General features: G+C 39.5%; 1 protein-coding gene across 1 annotated transcript; it reads right to left on the bottom strand.

Moving 5' to 3' along the window:
• Nucleotides 1-132: 132 nt before the first annotated feature.
• NT5DC3 (5'-nucleotidase domain containing 3) lies at nt 133-19,376 on the bottom strand. Its single transcript, XM_085049633.1, has 14 exons — nt 19,164-19,376; nt 16,092-16,276; nt 13,835-13,909; nt 13,370-13,425; nt 11,140-11,230; nt 9,326-9,463; nt 7,965-8,025; nt 7,626-7,728; nt 7,383-7,484; nt 6,311-6,392; nt 5,912-5,998; nt 4,630-4,770; nt 4,219-4,283; nt 133-3,106 (listed from the first exon to the last, which is right to left on the bottom strand). The coding sequence occupies exons 1-14, from the start codon at nt 19,336-19,338 to the stop codon at nt 2,845-2,847; spliced, it is 1,623 nt and encodes a 540-aa protein (XP_084905759.1). The 5' UTR covers nt 19,339-19,376; the 3' UTR covers nt 133-2,844.
• Between the last annotated feature and the right edge of the window lie 2,451 nt (nt 19,377-21,827).

Here is a 21,827-nt window from a genome sequence, read left to right on the forward strand (position 1 = left end):
ATATCAGAAAATTTAGAACACACACACACATCTAGGAAAGTTTTCCCTGCAGAATTTTGCAATTAATACAACTCAGTGTTCTTTCTTTCTCCCCAGTCAATCAAAATATTAAGGCTCATAGAGACCAGAAGATAAAGTCCAAGCATTTATTTTTGTAATAATTATTAAATATTTTTATCACAAAGAAAAAAGCCCCACGTTTCATTAAACTCTTCTTTTACTGACAATTCAGCTCTGTGTTTTTGACAAACCAGAACAAAAATTTCTTCTTGCTTTGGAGTTCAAATGAACAATACTCCCAAAATTAATATAGACACTGCCCATTAAACATGCCCAAAAATCTCTTTCAAATCAGAAGCCTAAGGTTAAAATAAGTAATGCAGAGAGCATCAAGGTGAAATCATTTAAAAAATGCAAGACATCTTTAAAAGTTAAAAAGCATTTTAGCACTGAAAAATAAATAATACACCTGAATATTCTCACTTAAATTTATATTATATATAGAGTTGGGTTATTTTAAAGCAACATAACCCTTCAATAACTAACCTTTTTCATGCAACATTGTTTATTTCAAGAAGTCATGCAATATAAACAATATTTTACTTCAGCTGGCTGTTGCAACATAGCTTCGTACAGAAGTTTGATTTCTAAGTTAAGAGAAAGGAAGGGTGAGAGAAGAAAACCATCTTGAAACAAAACATGCATTATGTGCATAATGTAACCATTCATCCCATTAAAGTGTTCCTGCTTAACACAGGGTGAAAGTACAGTGGTTTGGGTGGGTCTTTTTTATAAAGAGTGCATTGAAATCTCTGGAGCATGAGAGGTGCTAAACACACCTAACACCAAGTTCAGTTCTAGCTGAGCATTAGGATGAAGAACTGAAGGCAAATCAGGATATTCCCATCTGCATATTCTGTTCTCAAGTTATGCTAAATATTTCTTGCACAGCCCCACCAAGTCATCTCCTGATTCAGTCCAACTAACTTCCTGCAACACTTTATCTTTTTATTCCAGCAAAACGAGCAGGACAGTCAAATAAACTTCCTCATTTCAAGTATATTCATCTGTTTAAACACAAGAGTGTTTAAACCACACACTGCAGTTAAGTTTGCAATAGGAGCACAAGAAAGATCATAAAATCTAAACCACCTCTGAAAACTTCATACTGATTTCAAGCATACAGGAAAACTACTTACAAAATTGTGCAAGCTAAATTAGAATACATTCTTTACCTTGCAAACATGCTCTTAAAAACATGAAATATACTGTATATGAAATTCAATCTAGGTACTTGCACATACAGACAGGTTAAAAAAACAAACAAACAAACGAAACCAGAAAACTTTTGGTCAACAAAAGTTTGTTTGCCTGACAATCATGATAGAAAGCAAGTGATATCCCAAAATGAATACCAAATGCTATATATTTTGGTAATTACATGCTTTTAAAAAACAAGCCTTTAAAAACTAAAATTTTAAAAATAATAATCATATTATGCCTTCTAAAGTGGCTGGGGTGGGAAGCACCACTTAAAAAAAACACTTCCTTTGGATTCAGAGAAAGGAAACAATTCTTATTTAAAAACAACTATATAGCAGTTCCATAAAGTGCCTCTTTGAGGAAATACATCAACAGATGTTTTCCTTGTGCAAAATAGACATTTTTCAGCTCAAATCTTTGAAACACATATGCTACCCAGAGTTTGCATTCATACATTATCTTCAATATCAGTACTTTAAAAATACTTCTAATCTGTACCAAAATTATTTTTCTTTATTCAAGCTAATTTAGCTTTCAGGGCTCGAGCTAAAAACACATCATCAGAAAACTCTGGGTTTCAATTTCTCATTTCTTAATTTTTCCTCCAAGTCCTTGCCCATTGTGCGTGTTTACTTTTGACTGTAAAAGTCCATTACTGAAGGCTATATAAAATACATTCTCTCCTAGGGAACAGCAAAGCCACATTGCATACCACTGTAATAAGACACTTAAAAATTTTTAAAAGCAGCATTTAGGATCAAACTAAAGCCTGATAAAGAGATCTGTCTCCACTTTGAAATGCAAAATGCAAGACCTCTTGAAATGACTTTATTATTGGAGAGTGGATACTTGAAGTGTTCTGAAACTTAAAATAAAAAAAAATTTTAAAAAAGTACCTAAAAGTTAAGAGAAGGAAGCTGAAGCAGCCCAAGCTACTGCAAGTTTCAGTTTTAGGCTCAGGTCCACCTGCAGCCAAGCACAGACATGGCAAGAACAGAAACTGCACAGAAAGGAGAAAGAGCCCAAGAGGCTGAGCCCAAAACCAGGACAGTGCAGCCCTTGGCTCCTCACAGGTAAGGCTCTGTCCAAAGCAGCAAGGGAAGGTACAATGTGTTACCATCCCTCTCAGTCTCACCTTGAGCTGGTTACTAACTGTGTACCACTGAATTACTAATACTGGATTTAAGCTCTTCCATGCCAAAGATCCATTACAGGCTCCAGCTGGAGTGCTGAGAAGGGCCAGAAGAGAGAGTTCAGGTATTTCTTTGTAAACCACAAGGCTGCAGATCAATGTTTCCAATGAACAAATAAAAATAACCACCCCAGAACACCACAAGTCCTCCCCCTCAGATGTGCCCTCCCTCCTGGCCCACTACTATTTTGGCAGTCCATCATCTCTTCTGTGTGTAAGAGGAGTTTTCACATGTCTGAGCAGCAGAGAAAAACAGGTACAAAGCTGTGAGACTAAGTATGAAATACATATAAACCAAGGTAACATATTTAAGTGACTTAAATAAAATACAGGTACATTCAAAACAACCAACAGGTATTTGTCCATTTTAGAGAGGAGCCACCAAGTGTTTATTTGATCTGAACTGTCTCTTGTAGGAAAGGTATTCTGAATGTACCAGTGCACAGCTGGTCTGACCAGCCAGGCAGTTCATGCTGCAAAGGAGTCCTTCTTGGATAAAATGTGTAATCAGGTTCATAGTTCAAGAGACAGCTCAGGGATGCCATGTAGATATCTGCAAACCTAGAGAGACGTCTGAGGAAGTAAGTTGGATTCTCATCAGTTCTGAATATGCTTCCGAAATGGGCATTGAAGAAATTCCTGTTCATCTCCCTGTCCCCCAAAAAGAGAAAACAAAGACAACAAGGTGAACAGACCTGCACACACCTGTTCACCAGCTGGCATTTGGAACCTGAAGCAAGCAGATCCTAAAACCTGTTCTATGCATTATTCTCTTGCCATTGCACTTCAAAACACTAAAATGTGCCACCTAAGTTTTTTTACCTCTTGCACATATACAGCCCAGATCTAGAAATCACAGTTGTGATGAAGAGAAGAGCTTCACACTTCTCCCACTAAGCCCAGAGATAAGTTGCTGCTGATATCAGAAACATGACATCTCAAGCCTTTGTTTTCCTGGAGATTCTGAAAAAATACTTTTGCTTTTATCTAAATCCTAATGACAACCAGTGTTCCCAAGATAAAAGATTCCCTAAGAAAAGGCAAAGATTTGGCTCAATGCACACAAAAGGCTTCAACGCATCTTGGAATTAACTTCTGTCACTAGTCACTGCCAAGAATTATTCTCATTGCATTTATTTCCACGTTTCTGGGGAAGGCTGCTGGTGGTATAGCTGCTGGCCTTGCCAATTGTGCACTTCACACACCCTGCATTGAGGGTTTACTCCTTCATAATAACAGATTATCAAGACTTTTAGCCCTATCACCTATCTTTGTGATAAATCCACTGCTAAATTCAATCTAATGCAGAGCCCAGTTTCTATGTATTCTAAGATGTATTACATGTAATCTGCAGAAATCATCTGAAAAACTTGAAAAAGTGACCTAAGTCTTGACAAAGAAATACATTTTTTATTTGTGCAGAAGCTGTGTAATAAACTGGGACAGTTGAACAGAGGGACAGAAAACCCAAATGAGAAGGAAAGGGATTTGACATGATGTTACCTTTTCCCTCAGAAAAGTTACACCTGCTCTAAAGACAGGGAACAGGAAAAAGGATTCATATATACAAAGTGTCAGAGAGGAGAAGAGCTGCACAATAGACAGGTGTTATTTTGCTTTACAAAAACATTTTATAAAATCTGTAACTACCAGGGAAAATAAAGCAGGGATGGACAGAAAATCCAAAGAAACCTGTGGAAGACATTACACAGAACCCTTGGCTACCAAAGCTGACTGCAAATTTTTCATTTCCTGTGTCTTACCTCATTTCCTTTCTTTCCTTCTTCCATTCTTCTAAAATCATTTGAGAATCAGGATCACGGTGAACCTGAAATGTAACGTATGGATAACCTGTAACTAAGGATAACTTTGTAAATAAGCCTTTCCATTAATAAACCCTTATCAGCTAATAGCACATGAGCAGTACTTCAGAGATCCATATACAGACCACGTGCATTTTAAACAATCAAAAGCAGGAATTGATACAGCCTGACCAGTGGAGAAAGGGGACAAGATTTTGAGAAAAATCCTTTTAACTAACCACACAAATAATTTCTCTACAGTCAAACACTTCAGTGAGCCTGAAAGCCCTTGCAACATCAATGTCCAGCATTTAGAAACTTGGCTGGATCCCTTTGGCTCTGCAGAGCTGATTACACACACACAGAACAAACCTGCATGTGTTCCAATAATCCTGTCAAGGTTTGCAGCCAGGTCATAGTTTGAATGTACTTCTCTGTGTTCATGATTTTAATCTCCGATCGTAACTCTGGAATAATCGCACCAGTGCGCCAGCCATGCTTCAGGGTCAAGTCCTAGTTACCAAGAATTACAAAATACAGATATTAGTCTCTTTAAAGAAACTGCTTAATAGAAAATAATTTTGCTATTGTTTATCCCAAAGCAGCACTAATTTAATTGTTTATGTATAAACAGAAGTGGGACTTAACTGTGCTAATGGACAATAGAATTTAATTTCAGATTAACCTTCAAATCCTACATTTTTGAAGATAGAGAGATGAAGAACATGCAAGCACTTGCAATTAAGCACTAATTCATTAGGTTTAAAACAAATAGCAGGAAATTCCTCCATAGATGAGAGCTGTGCTGCTGTCAGCTGTGTCTGGAAGAACTGTGTGAGTTGGGTTTGTGCTGTTTGCCCACTCAGCTGACAGAGGGTTACAGCCAGGAGCCCCAGCTATTCAAGCTCCTCCTGACAGGTACAACACAAGGAGCTCTCTTCTCCATTGTGCCACAGCGGAGCAGAGCTGCACCCTCCTTTTGGCCTTCAGTCTTCTGAAGCACCCAAAATTACTGTTCTTTTTAAAAGCAGACTGAGGAAAAAATGTGAACATCTGCAGCTGCTGAAATACATTACCAAAGCTTGGCAGTGGAAAAGTCACATCCAGGCATTCATGTGAAATCAATTACAAAAGAGCCAGGAGGTGGTCACTTACCCTAAAGTAACACTTAACAGAGCATTTGTTCATAAGGTGGCAAGAAAATGCCTGGATAATGGGGACACAACTCAGAGCAAGTTCTTGGGAAGAACATTTACAATTAGAGATTTGGAGATTATTGTCGCCTGCATTCAGAACAGAAGTTCATTCAGCCGTCATGCAAGTCAGGCATATCTTGTATATTTGGATATCTGTGTTTACTCTCTGTTAAATCTGACACAATCAGTATCTGGATCAGGAATACAAGCTCACACATTCCTGACCACAGCCAGTAAACAACTTAAATGCCACAAGTCAGGTGGAAAATATGGTTGGCATTTTACAGCACCAATGTTCTTCACTGCAAAAAAAAAAAAAGGCAATATGGCTTATCTACCAAATTTTGTTGGATTTTAAAATCTCCAGGGACAGTGTGTTACATAGAATAACCAGGAAGAGAGGAAAACTAAAAAAAAGCCTCATCTTTTCTCTTACTTTGGGAAAACAAACTACTTACTGCCAAGTCACTGTAAATGTGATCACCAAAGTAGAGAACCTTCGAGCCCCTCCAGCCCGTAAGCTTCAGAAATTCATACAAGTTACCCTGCAGAAACAATGACATGGACACTGTAGCAACATGTGACTTGCACCTTCACAGGCACCAAAGGGAACTTTTTCATATCATAAGTCTTGTCCTCAGTTTATATACCACAAACCCCAAGTTTTACAAGTGATTTCAGTGCACTTCAAGAAGCAAGGACACACAATACCAACAATGAATTTGTACAATTTTAGACATTAGACTAACTCTCTCAAAGAATTCATCTGCATTTTAGAAGCCTTTATACCCAAAGAAGCTTGGGATTCTAGGAAATATGTATTAAATTTGAAAAGAAAGAGTCTATTGAAAGCATACCTGTTTGTAAATCTGACCTTTCTGCAGTTTGTGAATCTTGTCCCAGAGCAAGACTCCCCTTTCATTCACTTTCCGAAATGGTCTGGAATAGATACACAGTTGTTACATTGCTGTAGAAATCTTGTCACTTCTAAGGAAATTAAAGTCTTAACATCAAAAATATGCATCTCTCAAGAGGAAAACAATCTCTCTAGCACCTGAATTTTGTAAGAGGAAAAGCAAAACTCCAAAACTTCCATTTCAACCAGCAAAAAGCAATGTATCTCTCCACTATACCTGTGACATTTATAAACACAGTTTGTGAACAACTGCTGAAAAGTAAGGCAGGGACCCCAGGCAGAGAGGAGAAAACAGCATGAATTGCCTGCCACTAAGGAGGAGAGAACATTAAAAAAATGCATATAAAAATCTTGCCCAATACCTCATTTTGTACACCTGGACAACTGAAGATGAGAGAACAGGACTGGGGCCAGGACACACAGCAAAGTTTTTTTTAAGATTAAACGCAAAAAGTAAAGGGAAAATAATCTCACCTCCCTGTATCTCACTTTCAAATCATAAGCACACATAAAGGAACAGGTCTTTTTCAAGTGTAAAAGTAGGGCATACCCACTAGAAATGTGTTTACTTAATCACAGCTAGTCCAAATATTCCAGCCTGTCAGGCAGACAGATGCCTTTTAAATATAATGTGTGATGAAAAAAAAAAAAAAAGAGGATCAATGGAAGGTATTTCCAGATAAGAGCCTGATTTGAAAGGCATCAAAATTTCTCAAGTTTATTAGGAAAGAAGCACACTTCCACCAACATGCCAATAAGATGCTAGAAACAGCTTCAGTAACCCTATGTCGCTCCAGTAGACCTGTGACAGCTCCTGGAACTTTCTTAGGTAAGAAATGGCAAATATTTAGACTTCAGCACTGGATGTCGCTACATTTTGTAATGACTTTACACAGGATTTCATCAAATATGATTTCATTTTACATTGCAGCCAAATGAAATTATTTCATAACACACTCTATAGCCTTATATGGAAGAGCTGCTTTACTGAATGAATGTAACTAAACACTCACCTTCGCTTGTCATTGAAAAAGTTTGGTTTCTCAGCCTGTACAATGACCACATCAAAGAGATCCCTCCAGTCCTTGCCAACAATGAACTTCATGCCTTTGTCCCTAAAAAAGGACAGAGGGATATTAGCAACCAAGCGCAGCACAGCACAGTTATCTGTGCAATAAAATGAGTCACACCAGAGAACCTCATCGTCCCCATCCTTTAAAAAGGTATAGTCAAACAGCAAACAACTGCTCACTTACACAAAGCTGCTGGGACTGTTTGTGATGAGAAACATCTTCTTGCCATGATCAGCCAGCTTTGCTAACACTGCACGAGTTTGTTCAGCATAGCAGATGTATTTCTCTGTGAGGATTGGGTAAAAAACACAGCATTGAGGAAGTTTTTCACAAGAATTTTCTCTGCATTCAACCAAGGGTTCAGAATACAACATTATGCTTAAAGACACCTTTGACAAGTGGGAATAACTCTTTCAAGCTCTAAAAATTTAGAATTTGTAATCTAGAATTTTTATGGAAGCCATATAAATCAGTATACCATCAGTAAATAAAGCTTTGATAGATTCTATCACTAGTACTTACCAATATCTGCTTCAATTGCTCTGTACATTATTCCTTTGATATGGACATCCCTGATTGCATCCTGTAAGAAAGCAGCGAGCAGTAAAGAACTTAATCTTTTCAAGTGAAACATTTATGTTCACTGCATAGCAATTTGTTTTTAAAACAACTTCTTTCTCAACACTTCCAAATTTTACAGAAATGCCACATGATGTTCAATATAATTTTATATATTTTTTTATATATATATATATGTCACCACAAGACAAAGAGTAAGCCTGGCCTCTGAGAAATTAACTCCATAATTTTGGAGAGTATAAAACTGTATAGCAGAGGGGCTGTTTTACAGTACTAGGAGAGGTTGCTCAGTGGGGTGAAGTGGGGTGAAAGCCCTCTGCAGAAGCAGAGTCATCACAGATTTCCAGTGACCTTTGGAGCTGAACACATTCCTTTCCCCTTACAAAAAAAAAAAGTTGCACGTCTGACAGATTTTAGATTACAATCACTCACAAATGCCCTGATTATTTACATAAGAAATTTATGAACAGATGAAAGCAGATAAATGTTTGAACAAAGTACTTATAAGGCGCTCTGGAGGCATTTAACAGCTCTCCTGAGCCAGCTCTGCACCAGACAGCTTTGTTTAGAACAGTGGTACTGCCAGTTTGGTATTTATACAGGGTATGTCCTCAAAATCCTCAAAAAATACCACTGTAGGGTTTCCAAGATGCTTGTAAGGCTGAATGGTACAGAAATTTCTATACACACTTCAGCAGAAACCACAAGAATTGGCCTTCTGTATGTTACATAACCATGACATAAAATTATCTCCTCTGCAGGATACATCTCAAGGAATCAAGAGGGTCTAATTACTCTAGACTAGTGCTGGAGTTTTTCTGGACGAGGAGGAGAGGTAAACCAGCAAAACAGATAGTTCAAAAGCACGAGACAGCAAATGATTGTACATCAGCCAAGATGTAGAGGCAGTAAAACTGAAAGCTCCAAACTGGAATTCCATATAGCTTCTTATATTTCCTACAGTATTATTCCTGACAGTGAGAAAAAAGATGTTCAACAACAATCAGAAGAACTTTTATTTCCTTACAGAATCTTCACTTCCCCACTACTCACCCTTCAAACCTACAAAAAGAGCAACAGCCATACAAAGTCAGCTTTCAAACAAATTTCAGTTGATTCTTTTCCAAGCTCTACCTTAATTTTACTTATGTTTTATGGTTGTATATCCACAACTGCTCCACACAAAACCTAAGGTGAGGTATTTCACTGAGGCTGACACAACAGGTGGAAGCTTCCTGAAGTGCTCACAGAGAAAATACAGAAATAACACAAGTTAATCTAGATCTTCACAGCTTGACATCTACCTTGACATCTTTGTACAGATGAACAGGCTCATAGTCTATGTTGTTTTTCAGAAAGTATTCATTCACACAAGAAAGGAGTGACATTTCTGGCAAGGAAAATATGTCCATGAATTGCTTCATTGTATTTCCTTGTGAGCTCTACAGTGGTGAGAAGAAAAGGAAAGAAAACCAAGTCAGGCATTTCTCAGATTAGAACACTTTCATTTGTTCAGTATAAATACTTCAGCTTAGTTGCAGATATTCAGCTTTTGCCATCCCAGTTCACTTTGCTTCAGGTTCTTTTTCAACTGAGACCTTCAATAAAGTATCTCCAACAAGAGTGTTGTGATTAACTCTTCAAATAAATTCAACGCATTACTCTTAAGAACAGTATTTTAATCCATAAAAACAAGACAGCACTCAGCTAAAAGCCAAGAGAAGGCCTTCACTAGAAGTCTGCACTTTTGCAAATAAGAAGCACTGATGGATGAGGGATGGAGGTTTTCTTATTCATTTGGTGGGTTTTTTTAGTAGGTGGAATACTAATTAGGATTGCAAAACAATTTTCTTCCTTGCAATGAGATAATAAAAGTTGTAAGAATCTACAATAACTAATGCAGTAACAGAGGAAGAGATTTCCAGGAAGAGATTTTTCTGCAAAAGCAGAACAATAGTTATGTTTCACAGAAGCACAGAATCTCATTACACAACAGCAAATACAGCCCAAATCCCTCTCAATAAGAAGAGAGGTAAAGCAACCAGCTCAGGATCACAGGAGCACAGAGCAGGGGCTGTAATAGACCTCTGGAGGTCATCTTGCCCAACCCCTGCTCAAGCAGAGCCACTCAGAGCCAGCTGGCCAGCACCTTGTCCAGATGGCTTCTGAGCATCCAACCATGGAGACTCCACAGCCTCCTGGGCAATCAGCCTGGGCCAGTGCTAGGGCAGCCTCACAGTGAAGGAAGCACTTCCTCATGCTCAGAGGAAGCCTCCTGTGTTTCCAATTTGTGTTCTTTGCCTCTTGTCCTGCCCCTGTCCTTTCCAAGATCAAAGGAAGTATAGACCTAAACAGCCCAAGGCATCCCACTGGGAATGCCAGAGTGATATTCACAACTGCTGCAGAGACTAGACTCAGGAATTCTAAATTCAGGTCCTTAAAATAAGAACAAGTGCAAGAACAATAAAATGCTCCACATCACAAAGAAGGGCTTTTCATGTCAGCACAGAATTAACATTTGTAATTAAAAGGGGTAAAATAAACTTGGCTTTTTAGCCAAAAGTCAGCTTTGTTCTTCATTTGAGAAAGAGGAAGAAACCGACCAGAGGGAAAAATCAACTTTCTTGATGAAGTTTAGGATTTAACTTAGAAGTATCACCTATTATCATTCATCTTAGGTCAAATCCTCTTACTGTCACTCTGCCAATCTGCATGCAGGACTTGCCTCCATACATTTACCTGCTGCTACACCAGCTAAGCCATCAGAGCACCAGGAAAAAGTAAAGTACCTGAACCAGATATGGTTCATTTGCCAGCCTTTATCAGATTCTCTGTGCAACACTGAGCAAGTAACTTGCTATGTTCCACTACTCTATCTATACGACTTGGTAAGGCAACAGCCAGAGAAGAAACTACAGTGAGCAGGAGAAAGAAGGCATTTGCCACTTTATAGGGCAAACATCATATATAGCACTAAAGGCAACCATATATTGAGAAAATATCACTGCTAGTTATAACGAGAACAAAATTTAAACATCACTACCCTCATGCCAAAAAACAAAAAAAGAAAAAGAAAGGAAAAAACCAACAAATTTTAAAGACCAATTTGCAGTTTTACCTTTCCATAAAAGTCGCTCATTTGTTCTAAAGGGACATGGGAACCATCATACATTGCAATGACTTCTTCATCTGGGACAACACTGAGGCCTCTGGAAAACAGCACTAGCTTTAGTTCAAAAGTCAGATTAAAATTTTCAAGCTATCACCAAAGTCTGACAGATTAACACTTAGGTCAGGATCTTATTAAAATACTAATAATGTCACAAGAACACTTTTGTTTGTAAGTTAAAACAGCACCTTTCCTTACCAAACAAGTAACATTTTAACAGGCTCATGCACACAGAACACATTCCAATTTTAAGTCCTTTCTACTTTCTTATGGAAAAAAAAGCTTATTAATCTCCATTGAAACTATGCCTCAAGGGTTTTTTTAAGAAGTAGTTAGAACTACCAGTTTCTTAACACAAAGTAATTCCTCACTCTGCCTTCTTTTTCCATACAGCATTGATGATCTGATTGTGTTTAAAACAGATATTTCTGCAGCATGACCTTCAAGATTTAAGAGAAAGAAGAACATACACAACCTCTAACTAAATAAGAATTTCTTTTAAACTCTATGAACAGTAAAATTACGTTAAGGATGGCTAAGTAATTAAAACATTAAAATATAACAACTGGGAAAGAAGGAGGCAACATCTCTCCAGAGTTTATCAACTATTTAGAGCATAAAGGCTTTAGTTTGGTTTTGAATGTTTATAGTATCAAACATCTTGCTCTAAAGTATGTAAAAGACTGCAGGCATGCAAACATCCTCACCAGAGGCCACAGAAGTGTTGAGATTTTATTTAAGATTGAAAAAACACAAATGAAAACCAGACTAGCTGGTCTCTTTTTCCAAACCTACTTATGGTGTTTTGCAGCCTGGTAAAACACACCATAATTTCAGTGCCTCTCTTCCTTGGGCTGACCAAGAAGTGTTGCCAGGCACTAAAATATAAATAAATTCATTCATAATGCTTTCAGGGCTTAGAGTCCACACCAGCTTTGCAGTGGAAAGGCAGGATACATGAACTTCCTCAGGGTTTCTGTGGTGGCAGAGACCCACATTAACCAGCTCCTTTACTGAACTTCTCACTGTCACATCAACTGGGACAGAACTCTGGCAGGACTCCAGCATTGGAGTCAGTCTTGTGCACAAACAGGGCAGATTATACTTGGGATTTGTAACACACAGAGCTCAATATCACCCACTCCACAGCAGCAAACACAAAGAAATGCAACCAAAATGTTAAACAGATCCCAAGCAACACCATCAGAATTGAAAAGGTCCCTTCTGGCCTGCAGGCAGCTATGCCAAGAGCTATTTGAATAGTGATAGAGAAAACACTTGGCATCAGGAGCTGCTTGAGCACAAATCAACAATAGACAATGTGGACAATGTGAAAACCACAGTGGAGAGATGACTGTCCAGGCAAAGCTGTAGATTACTTTTACCACAAGACTCACAGTCTTGACACAGTTCACAGTGAGCTGTATAACCACACATCATCTCAGCATCAGCTCTCACAGCCCTCATTCTCATTTCTCCTCCCCTCATCCTTGTACAGGTGTTTGGGGAAACAGCACGAAGGTGTGGTGCAAACCATCATTTCCACATGTGGACACAAATTTGGGTGTTTTGTCCTCATAGTGGGTTGGGAAAGACAGCTAAGAGTGCAACAGAATAAACCTGGGTAAAAGTCTTTTTGTCCAACGACTTTAAGAAAGGTGGTCTGGCTTCTTGTTTCATTTAAAATCTGGTACTGAGCGTGGTGCAAGTTTGATTTGGTTGGTGTGCCCAAATTCAAAAGCTCTGTGCAAACACAGCAGGACCTCTCAAGTGTCTCCCCAACCACACCAAAGTCATGCTAACAGGCACTCTGTGACCATTATTGACATAGAAAACAACAGCGGAGAAGTCATCAGGGTATTTTTAGATGTCTTTCAGCACAATTTAACAGCCGGAAACAAAGTGAGTCAGCACTATGTGACCAACCAGCTTGCCAATTCTGCCAGGGCTGAACTGGGCAATCAGCTGTGCTGGACCAGGCAGGAGATGTGTACATGTCTGTGTGTACACAGAGGTGCAGAGAAAACCCCTTCCAGCAAGGCTGCAATGGTCATTCGTGTCTGTGCTCATCAGGGCACAGCTCCTGGTAAGAATCCAAGCTCTACACTAATAAATGCAGTTAAAAGATACAAAAAATATGAGTATGTTGTTATTATAAAGAGAAAATAACTTTACTCACCTGTAAACTGTTCCAAGCTGAATGTAATGAAAAGCATCGATCTTCATTAATAATGCCTTGCATGTCAAAAAAAAAAGAAAATAACAGTTTTTATCACATCAATCATTTGACATGAAATTACAGAAATCAAAGCAATTTTATCTACAACCTTTCTGTCTCAAGAACACCTGAGCACTCTCCCTTCAACTTGCTTCATAGCTTTCAAAAGACTAGGTTTATTCTGTTGCACCCTAAGTTGTCTTTCCCCACCCACCATGAGGACAAAACACCCAAAACATTTTCTACTTCAGAGCTATTTTTAAAATAATAATAATAATAATAAAGCTTGCTATTAAAGACAAACATGAAACAAAATCCTTAAACATTAATGCAGAGTGAAAAGCTGGAAGGTTTAAAAGCTTTCTTTATTTTCTTTGGCTAGGCTCTCAGCACTACATAACTCATCACAAGGTTGTTTATACATACCCGGTGCACATCATAATGAAGTCCTCTGATGGCAAAATTGGGATCATAATCATATTTTCTTATTTCTGCAGGATACTGAGAAAAGAGAGCAATGATTTGATTTTAAAACCATAATCAAATAAAAGTCGTTTCTGCAGAATTTTAAAAGTCTACATTTTCTATGCTTTTCATTTGCTCTAATCATTTAAGAAATTATTTGATAGGCTGGTGAGATTTGCAGGAACATTTGTACACAGTGCAAGACAAGTCAAACATTTTTCCAAAAATCCAAGGTCATTGTTTTATATCTAAGACCATCACGTACCTGAAGTTGGACATGCAGGAACTCTAGTGATTACCTTTAAACATTAGCCTCTTGTTCCAAAAAGTTAATTTAATTTATTCTTACTACATCCTTAATATGTTTAAAAAATTCATTTAGAGATGTACATGAACTGAATGTCTGTCATGTACTCTTTTCTCAGTTCTTTAAATATCGTGTAGGTGGCTCACACCATTATATAGTGTGAACTGCAGTCTAACATTTTTCATTATACACCCATTTTCAGTCAACTGTAATTTTGTCCTGCTTTAAGCACAGGTTGTCACGAAAATAAATATTAGGTGCATGTCTTGGGCTAAGGGTTTTGTTCACTTGCTCTTAAAGGTTTTCAACAAGGCTTCAGAAAACTATCATTTCTTTGATTAAGCCACTGAAAGGCAATCCTTCCTTTTCCTCCCACAGAATGTCATCAACTAAAAACTACCATGCACTGCACATGCCCCAAAGCAACCACATCAAGCATGTACAATGAAATTTATTTCTGACTTTATTGAATTTCCGCATACTTGACTTCCTATTTTAATTTGTTCCACTAGAAATTGTCTTTTCACATCCATGTCAGTACATATGAAAAGAAGATTGAGCCTACCCTGGCACATAAACCAAAGCTTCCTTGCAAACCAAACAGAGAAATTATAAAAATGATAGTTTGCTCACCCCACTTTTGGGTAGGACTGAAACAGATGTCCTGATAAAAAGGCACAAGGTCTGTGTGCCAGGGAAGAAACTAATCCAGGAGCAAGAGCTTACATGGAACCCCTGCTGCTACCTCTGTGATTAGCATTAAATTGATGTTTATTCTCTTGGACATACTTCAAAATTCCTTGCTTTCTACACTGCATTTTGCAATTTTTGATGTACTACCTCACACTGCCATGAGGAAAACTGGCCACCTTTTAGGCTGACTGTGGCAGTCACAATGGACACTGTCTAGAGGGGTTTTTTACCTAACGGTAAAGGCAAGAAAAATATGAATAGTATAAGCAGCTACAGAGATATCACCAACAAAAACTGTTGTCCCTCAGTAAATTCCAAAAGGAGACAATGCATTTCAATATGCTGTCTGAAAAAGTAATTACAGCTTTGTTTAGTAGCACTTAGGACATTTAAACCAAGACCAACTGGAAAGCTTCTGCTACCCAAATTCATTCAAACAGTAAAGGCAGAGCACCATTTTAATTTTTGTCTGCAAGAATTAGTCTTGACTCCTATAGTAACATGGGTTTTTCCAAGAACCATGTAGCTTTAATAAAGTTTATTTACATCCTACAGAAATTGCTATCAAGACATGCCAAAATTGCAGGGGGATAAAGCTGTGTATGCTTGTAGCACCCAAGAAGTTTTGTTTGCTCTTCCAAGGATATTTATAGGTGTTTATATATAGCTCCTAACCTTTGGATTCAAATACGAAAGTAGAATAACACCACGCATTCAGATTTAGGTTGTGTAAAAATAAACAAGCAGTTTTATTAAGATACTCCATGGACTTTGTCTTTTATTTTCCTGTAAGTCCTACAGTTTAATTTTGCTTCTTTTAATCTTTTCTTTTTCAGTCTTTCTCCCAGTAACACCTTCAGTCTCCCAAGCTACCCATCTCCCCCTCACTTTCTGACAGAGTCATGGTAACTTTAAAGCTTCTTATTTATTAATGTGACTCCAATAAGTGACAATCAGGAACAAACAACAAACCACATGCCCACATTAAAACATAAGACAAATATAACCGTATTCCTTAACAGACTGTTCTCTGCTCAAAACTGCAGCTGAGAATAAACCAGGACTTCTGTTGTTCATGAGTAGCTGTTGTACAAAATGTGCTATAAGGGAGCCAAGCTAGGACTGAGGCATGAAAAGATAATTTATGCCTCTCAGTCAAAAATTCCTTATTATACGCTTTATTCATAAATTTATTTTTATTCCATTAATTCTACTCACCCGATGCTCATTAATAAGAAGATCTCGAGCAGCATTGAATATGAGTGTGTGCAGATGTTTAGAATAAAAGACCAAGGTGTAGTCATAATCAAACCCATAAATTTCAATGTCTGACAGGCTCATTTCATTGTTTGAAAAAATAGCATCTGGATTCAGCATGTTACTCATAATTGAAGGAACCAACTCTGTGAACAGGGGAGAGGGAAAACAAAAGTCATATGAGCCTTATAGTTTTATTTAAATAAAGACATAGAAATCCAATAGCAATTGCTAAATATAGATAAATTATGATGATGGAAGCTATCAAACTAATTCACACTAACCAGCTAATCCTTAACAATATGATGCTATTGAACATATTGTCCCTAACTTGCCTTAGTAACTCCTAGTTTTTATTCAAAGCACCCTTTTCTCTGCAGTCCAAGTTTGAAGAGAAGATGCACTTTGGCATCTTGCTTATCAGAGAGCACCAGACATAATTTTTTGCTAACTCCTTTAACACATTTAACAATGCTTTTGAAAATGAACTTGGAATTGCAAAATATTACTATTATTTTATTATTACTACTACCATTCCAGGAGCCTTGTCTTCTCCTCCCATTACTTGGTCCAGCTCCTGCCCTTGAAGCAGAACTGACATTGCTTTAATTTGACATTGCTTTAATTTTTGCTACACCATTTCAAGGTTACCACACTATTCAATTTCAACTCAAACAAGTAAACTTTATGTGACTGTGTACATAACAACTATTACATACACATTGCTCTGCTTATTAACCTCCTAAAAATCAGAAAACCAAAAATATTCTACTTATTTTCTACCCACACATACCCAGAGTGTGTAAACCACTTCCATTTTTAAGGGTATGCTTCTCTTGATATTTGATGAAAAAGTATACTGAGAAGACTGTAATTCATTAAGTAACTTTACAACCAACACCAATGTCAGTACTAAACACTAAGAGTGTTTATATTTCTTGTTTAGGAAACTTGAAAAAGCAACATTAGGAGGTTAAATGCTACTCTCCTGGCAGTATAAAACATGAGCATGTTTTCCTTCCTTCCCCTCTCATATACTATCTTTATACTCCAGACTTCCCTATTAGTGGGGGAAAAAAAAGGGGAACATTCATCTTAAATCTGCGCTTGGAAAGGTGAGTTTGAAGAGAATATGATTTGGTTACTTCGTTTATAAGTCTAAAAAGAATTGCTCAAGCTTCTCACAACACCTTCAGCTCTGAGGACACATCCCTCCTTGCTCCACCACCCAAACCATCTCAACAAGGCAGGCAGGTATGGGGACTTCAGATGCAGATCCCCAAGTCTTTCAATTTTTAAGAGAGAAAGAAAAGCAAATTCACTGAGTTTAATTCCAAACTTCAAATAAAGCCCAGCAATGAAATCAAATGCAATTTGACATGCTACTATTAAGGAAAATACTCCCACTGTATGGAAAGGGCATTCAATTAATTGGAAGCATTCAATTAACTTGAAGCCATAAGCACAGTTTCTAGTGAACTTCCAAAATCACGTTACAACACCCATTTCTGTATTATAATTTTTTCAAATGTCAATTGGGCAGCTTAGTGAGTTAACACTTGTTTTAAAAATAAAGATATTTACGTAGCTATATATAGATAAAAAGATACTTCAGCTGAAAAATAGCCTGACTAGTGGCTGTCTGAAATCAGACAGTAGAAACTTGGCAGCTATTAGGGATTCTGGCCAGCAGACAGCATCACAAGTGCTGTAAACCTTGGGTCAAAAATCAGGAGAGCTTTGTCATCTCAACATCATAACTAACTGAAATATCATACACTTGACACCACTGGGTGACTTGGGCTGTAATATAATAGCCTGAAATATTCTGGAAGCAGTTGCCTCATCTTTCGCCAACTCACACCCACTGACCAACTTATTTTCTCACAACATTACCCCACCTCAGCTCTTAAGTATTGTTGGGGTGTGGTTACAAACAAGAGAGTTCATTCCAAAAACAGGAAAAGAAAAAATAGATCCAAAGTAAAAGGCACTTCCCTTCTTCCTATCCCTTATCTCACCCTCCAAAGCCCACAGAACTCTCTTGAGATCGCTAACAGGACTTTTTAATTTCACTTCTGAAATACTGACACTATTTTACATTCAAAAACGCCTTGTTTGCACCCAGCATTGTGAAGTACCAGTTCACATTCAAGACTCCCAAGTGCAGGATAACCCAACAATTTATTTTTTTAAGGGCAAAGTATGCAATCTAAAGCATTGTACATTGCCATTACAGAACATGCTCTTCCACTTGGTACTGTAGAACACATCTTTTTCTTTCGGCTCTCAAAAAAGACCACATATTCAAGTAACTATTATCTTGGTAATATTCTTCCCGTCGGAGCAAGGGCAGAAGCAAGCAAGCATTTCTCCCCGAGCTTTTTGCCTGGCTGGGCTGAAGAACAGGGCTGCCCAGAGCCATGTATGTACCACGAGCATTTTACCATGCCTCACAGTGCTATAATGGAACCACGGGCAAAATGAAAAAGTCATCCAAAACTTTGCAGCATTTTAACTTTTTGGAAAAGCAGTCCATTTCAGAACAGTTGTACATATACAGCAGTCATCAATGAAATGACCAACCTCTCGATTTTCCGTCTACATTTCTTCCCCTTTCCTACACGCAGCACACCTCCCAAAGCTGCCACTTCTCGCGGCCCAAGCTGCGCTGTACCAAAGGCGCTGTGAACAGCCGCGGCCCCGGACGGGTGATGGATAGTCCGTGGGGCTCAGCCGTCCCTCCGAGGGGGGATAAAGGGCCAGCCGCCCCCACAGCCCGTGTCCGCCGGTGTTTTCCCCAGAACCCACGGGGTGAGGGTGTCCCCCGGTCTGGCCCTGGGCACACCGCGGGAGCGCAGCGCACATGGCCGGGCGAGCCGAGAGGGCTCCGGGCGCTGCGGGACAGAGCCGCACCTGACCCCCCGGACCCTCCCCGCTATCCCCGCAGCCTTCGCCCTTCCTCCGCTCCCAGCCGCCGCCACGGATCCCTTCCCTCCAGGAGCTCCGGCCCGCTGAGGGGACGCCGCTCACCCTTGGTGACCCTCTTGGCCTCCTTGTAGCGCGACCACAGGTAGCTCTTCATGTCGGCCGACGGCTGCTGCTGCTGCTGCGGGGCCACGGTGCAGAGCGGAGCGGCCCCCGCGGCGGGCAGGACGCGGCCCCGCCGCCCCGCCGCCAGCAGCGAGCGCGCCGCCAGCGCTGCCATGCCCCAGCCCAGCCCCGCCGAGCTGCTCCGCCACCGCCGCCGCCTGAAGTCACTTCCTCGGGCTCCGCCCCGGGCCGGGAGGCGGGTCCGGCCCCGCGGCCGCAGGTAGCGGCGGAGGCTGGGCTTGGCCGCCCCAGCGCCTCGGAGCCGTCTCGCCTCATTCCCTGTGCGCCGGCAGGAGGTGCCTGAGGGGCAAGCTGCTGGTCCGACCCAGCCCCAGCGCCTCGGAGCTGTCTCCAGGTGCCTGAGGGGGGCTGCGGCCGGCGCGGTCCCGGAGCTCGCCCGGTGTGGCCGGGCCCCGCGGCTCCGGTCTCCCGTGCCGAGGAGGGAAAGCAGCGTCCCCCGATGCAGCCGGCAGCGTTTGATCAGCGCCTGCTGGGCAAGGGCAGAAGGAGCTGCCTGGGGAATACACCCCGACCTCATGGCTCTGCTGCTCTCCGGGTCTCCGCTGTGCTCGGAGCTGCCTTGGATCCTTTCGCCACAAACATCACCAGCAAATACTTACTTGTCCAGCCCGCCTGCATTTCCTATTACATTATGTGCATTATTCTATACAGCTGCTTACATGTGTAACAGAATAAGCTCAAAACAGAAGCTGGATGTAAAGATGTAAAATACACAGACGTTCTTCTGCTGTTTTGAGGCCCTCGTGTCCTTGTGAAACACTTGCCACTGATAGCTGTGGACCCTGGCAGTCTGAGAATTTGAGCCTTATCTATTAATACTGGTAAAAAAGAGAAAAAAATCAGATGATGCAAGGATGAAGAACAAAGACCAGACCACTGCCACAGCAGAATAGTTACAGCTCCTCATGCAGAATTCCTGATATGCTCAGAAACGTTTTACAACACAAGGAACATATTGTTTTTCCGGTACAATAAGCAATGGATACAACTTGTTCTTAGTTCAAGGAGATCCACATAACCCATTGTCACTCATGTCTGGAAGTCATTCAGCCATTCATACCCATCCATCTCTAAAAAAAAAAGTTTGTCCTTCCAACCAAGACTGAGTTCTTGACTGACATTACAATCATCACAATTGAGATTGCCAAAAGTGTGATACACTACAGACTTATTGGTGGAGACCAGACACAGCTTCCATCAAAGTTCTTATGTTATCCTGTATGTTAGTTACATTGTCATTTCAGTATGTGATTCTGGTATGCATCACTACAAATCCATCACAATAAATTCTGGGAACAAGGAAAGAACAAGATGGTCAATGTTTAGGAAACAGAGAACATGAGAGGAACGACAACATCATAGAGAATTACTAATCAGGTACTTGCTTTCTTTGATGTTTCTAGTCACAGAATATTTTTGCAGAACCCAGCTGCAGAGAAAATTAAAACTCCCTTTTAACTTTCAGCATCAGATTTTCCAGGTACAACTAGAAAAATAAATTAAATCAGCTATGAAAGTACAAGATTCTTTAAAAGTCACTTTGAATTTATGGCATAGTTCTAGAGTGTTGTGGGTTTTCTTGTTACCCCAACTCTTCATCACCTCCAACAAAACAAAAATGTATAATAACTGGACAGCTTTTTTACTCCAGCCTAGGAGTTAGGGTTAATTAATCCCACATGCAATTCAGTTGAAATTAATAGAAAGTCTCATTGTTGTTCTCCTGAACAGAACCTAGCCTGGTCTCCAAGTCCCAAGACTATAAATTTTGTGAACAATAACTACTTTGGTAGGTGAGGCATTCTCAGGGAAGAATTACAAGAACTGCTCTGAGTAATACAAGAAGGAGCAGTAATGAAGAAGACATTTCCAGCAGTCAATGTGTTGACACAGGTGTTGCTTGTTCTGCCATAAACAGTAAAAGAATACCACAGAGATAGTGATTTATGTTCTCTTGCTGTGACAGCAGCATTAAGGTTAGAAAATTCTAATAGGAATCTGGAAAAAGACAGTACAGTGCTCTGTAGCACTATCATTCATCCCTCGAAACCTGAAGGCTTTAAATTTCACATTAATTTCTTTTTTATACTATCAGAATGTTAATACTTCTATTTCTTCTGCAATCCCATCTTTGCTACAGACAGTTTAGGTCCCCAGATAACCAGGACTAACCTGCAAAAAGAGATGTGTGTTCATGTGTTTAGTCCCAGTGCTTTCAAAGATCATTCTCCCTGCATTTCAGACATCATGCTTTTTTAATGCTTGATTTATGCAATACAAATTTTAAAAAAAGTTGTTTTCTTTATGTAATTCTGTTAGCTAAGGCAACTTCCATTGGGGTGTTTGGCCAGCGAGTTATTCTCACAAATCAAAGTACTCTCTAAGTGTTAGCAGTGAGACTAGAGCCAGAACTAAAACATGAGGTAATAAATATTTTGTTTAAAAATAACGTTGTTAAACAACTCAACTTCAGACAACTCTGTTCTTTCCCATGTCTGCTGCTCTCCTAGTAATGACTCAAATACTGGAAAATATGTGATAATGTAAACTGGTATGAAGGAGCACACATGGATATAAATTTAT

Source organism: Lichenostomus cassidix, chromosome 1Ab (assembly GCF_008360975.1).
Source record: "Lichenostomus cassidix isolate B80296 chromosome 1Ab, HeHo_3.0, whole genome shotgun sequence".
Taxonomy (NCBI): domain Eukaryota; kingdom Metazoa; phylum Chordata; class Aves; order Passeriformes; family Meliphagidae; genus Lichenostomus; species Lichenostomus cassidix.

Excerpts from the sequence above, each read along its gene's own strand:
- NT5DC3 (XM_085049633.1), bottom strand. The coding sequence starts at position 19,338 with ATGGCAGCGCTGGCGGCGCGCTCGCTGCTGGCGGCGGGGCGGCGGGGC. Across the intron at positions 16,277-19,163 it reads GGCCAAGAGGGTCACCAAGG|AGTTGGTTCCTTCAATTATG; the intron begins GTGAGCGGCGTC and ends CCCTGTTCACAG. Across the intron at positions 7,729-7,964 it reads AGCAATTGAAGCAGATATTG|AGAAATACATCTGCTATGCT; the intron begins GTAAGTACTAGT and ends CAATCCTCACAG.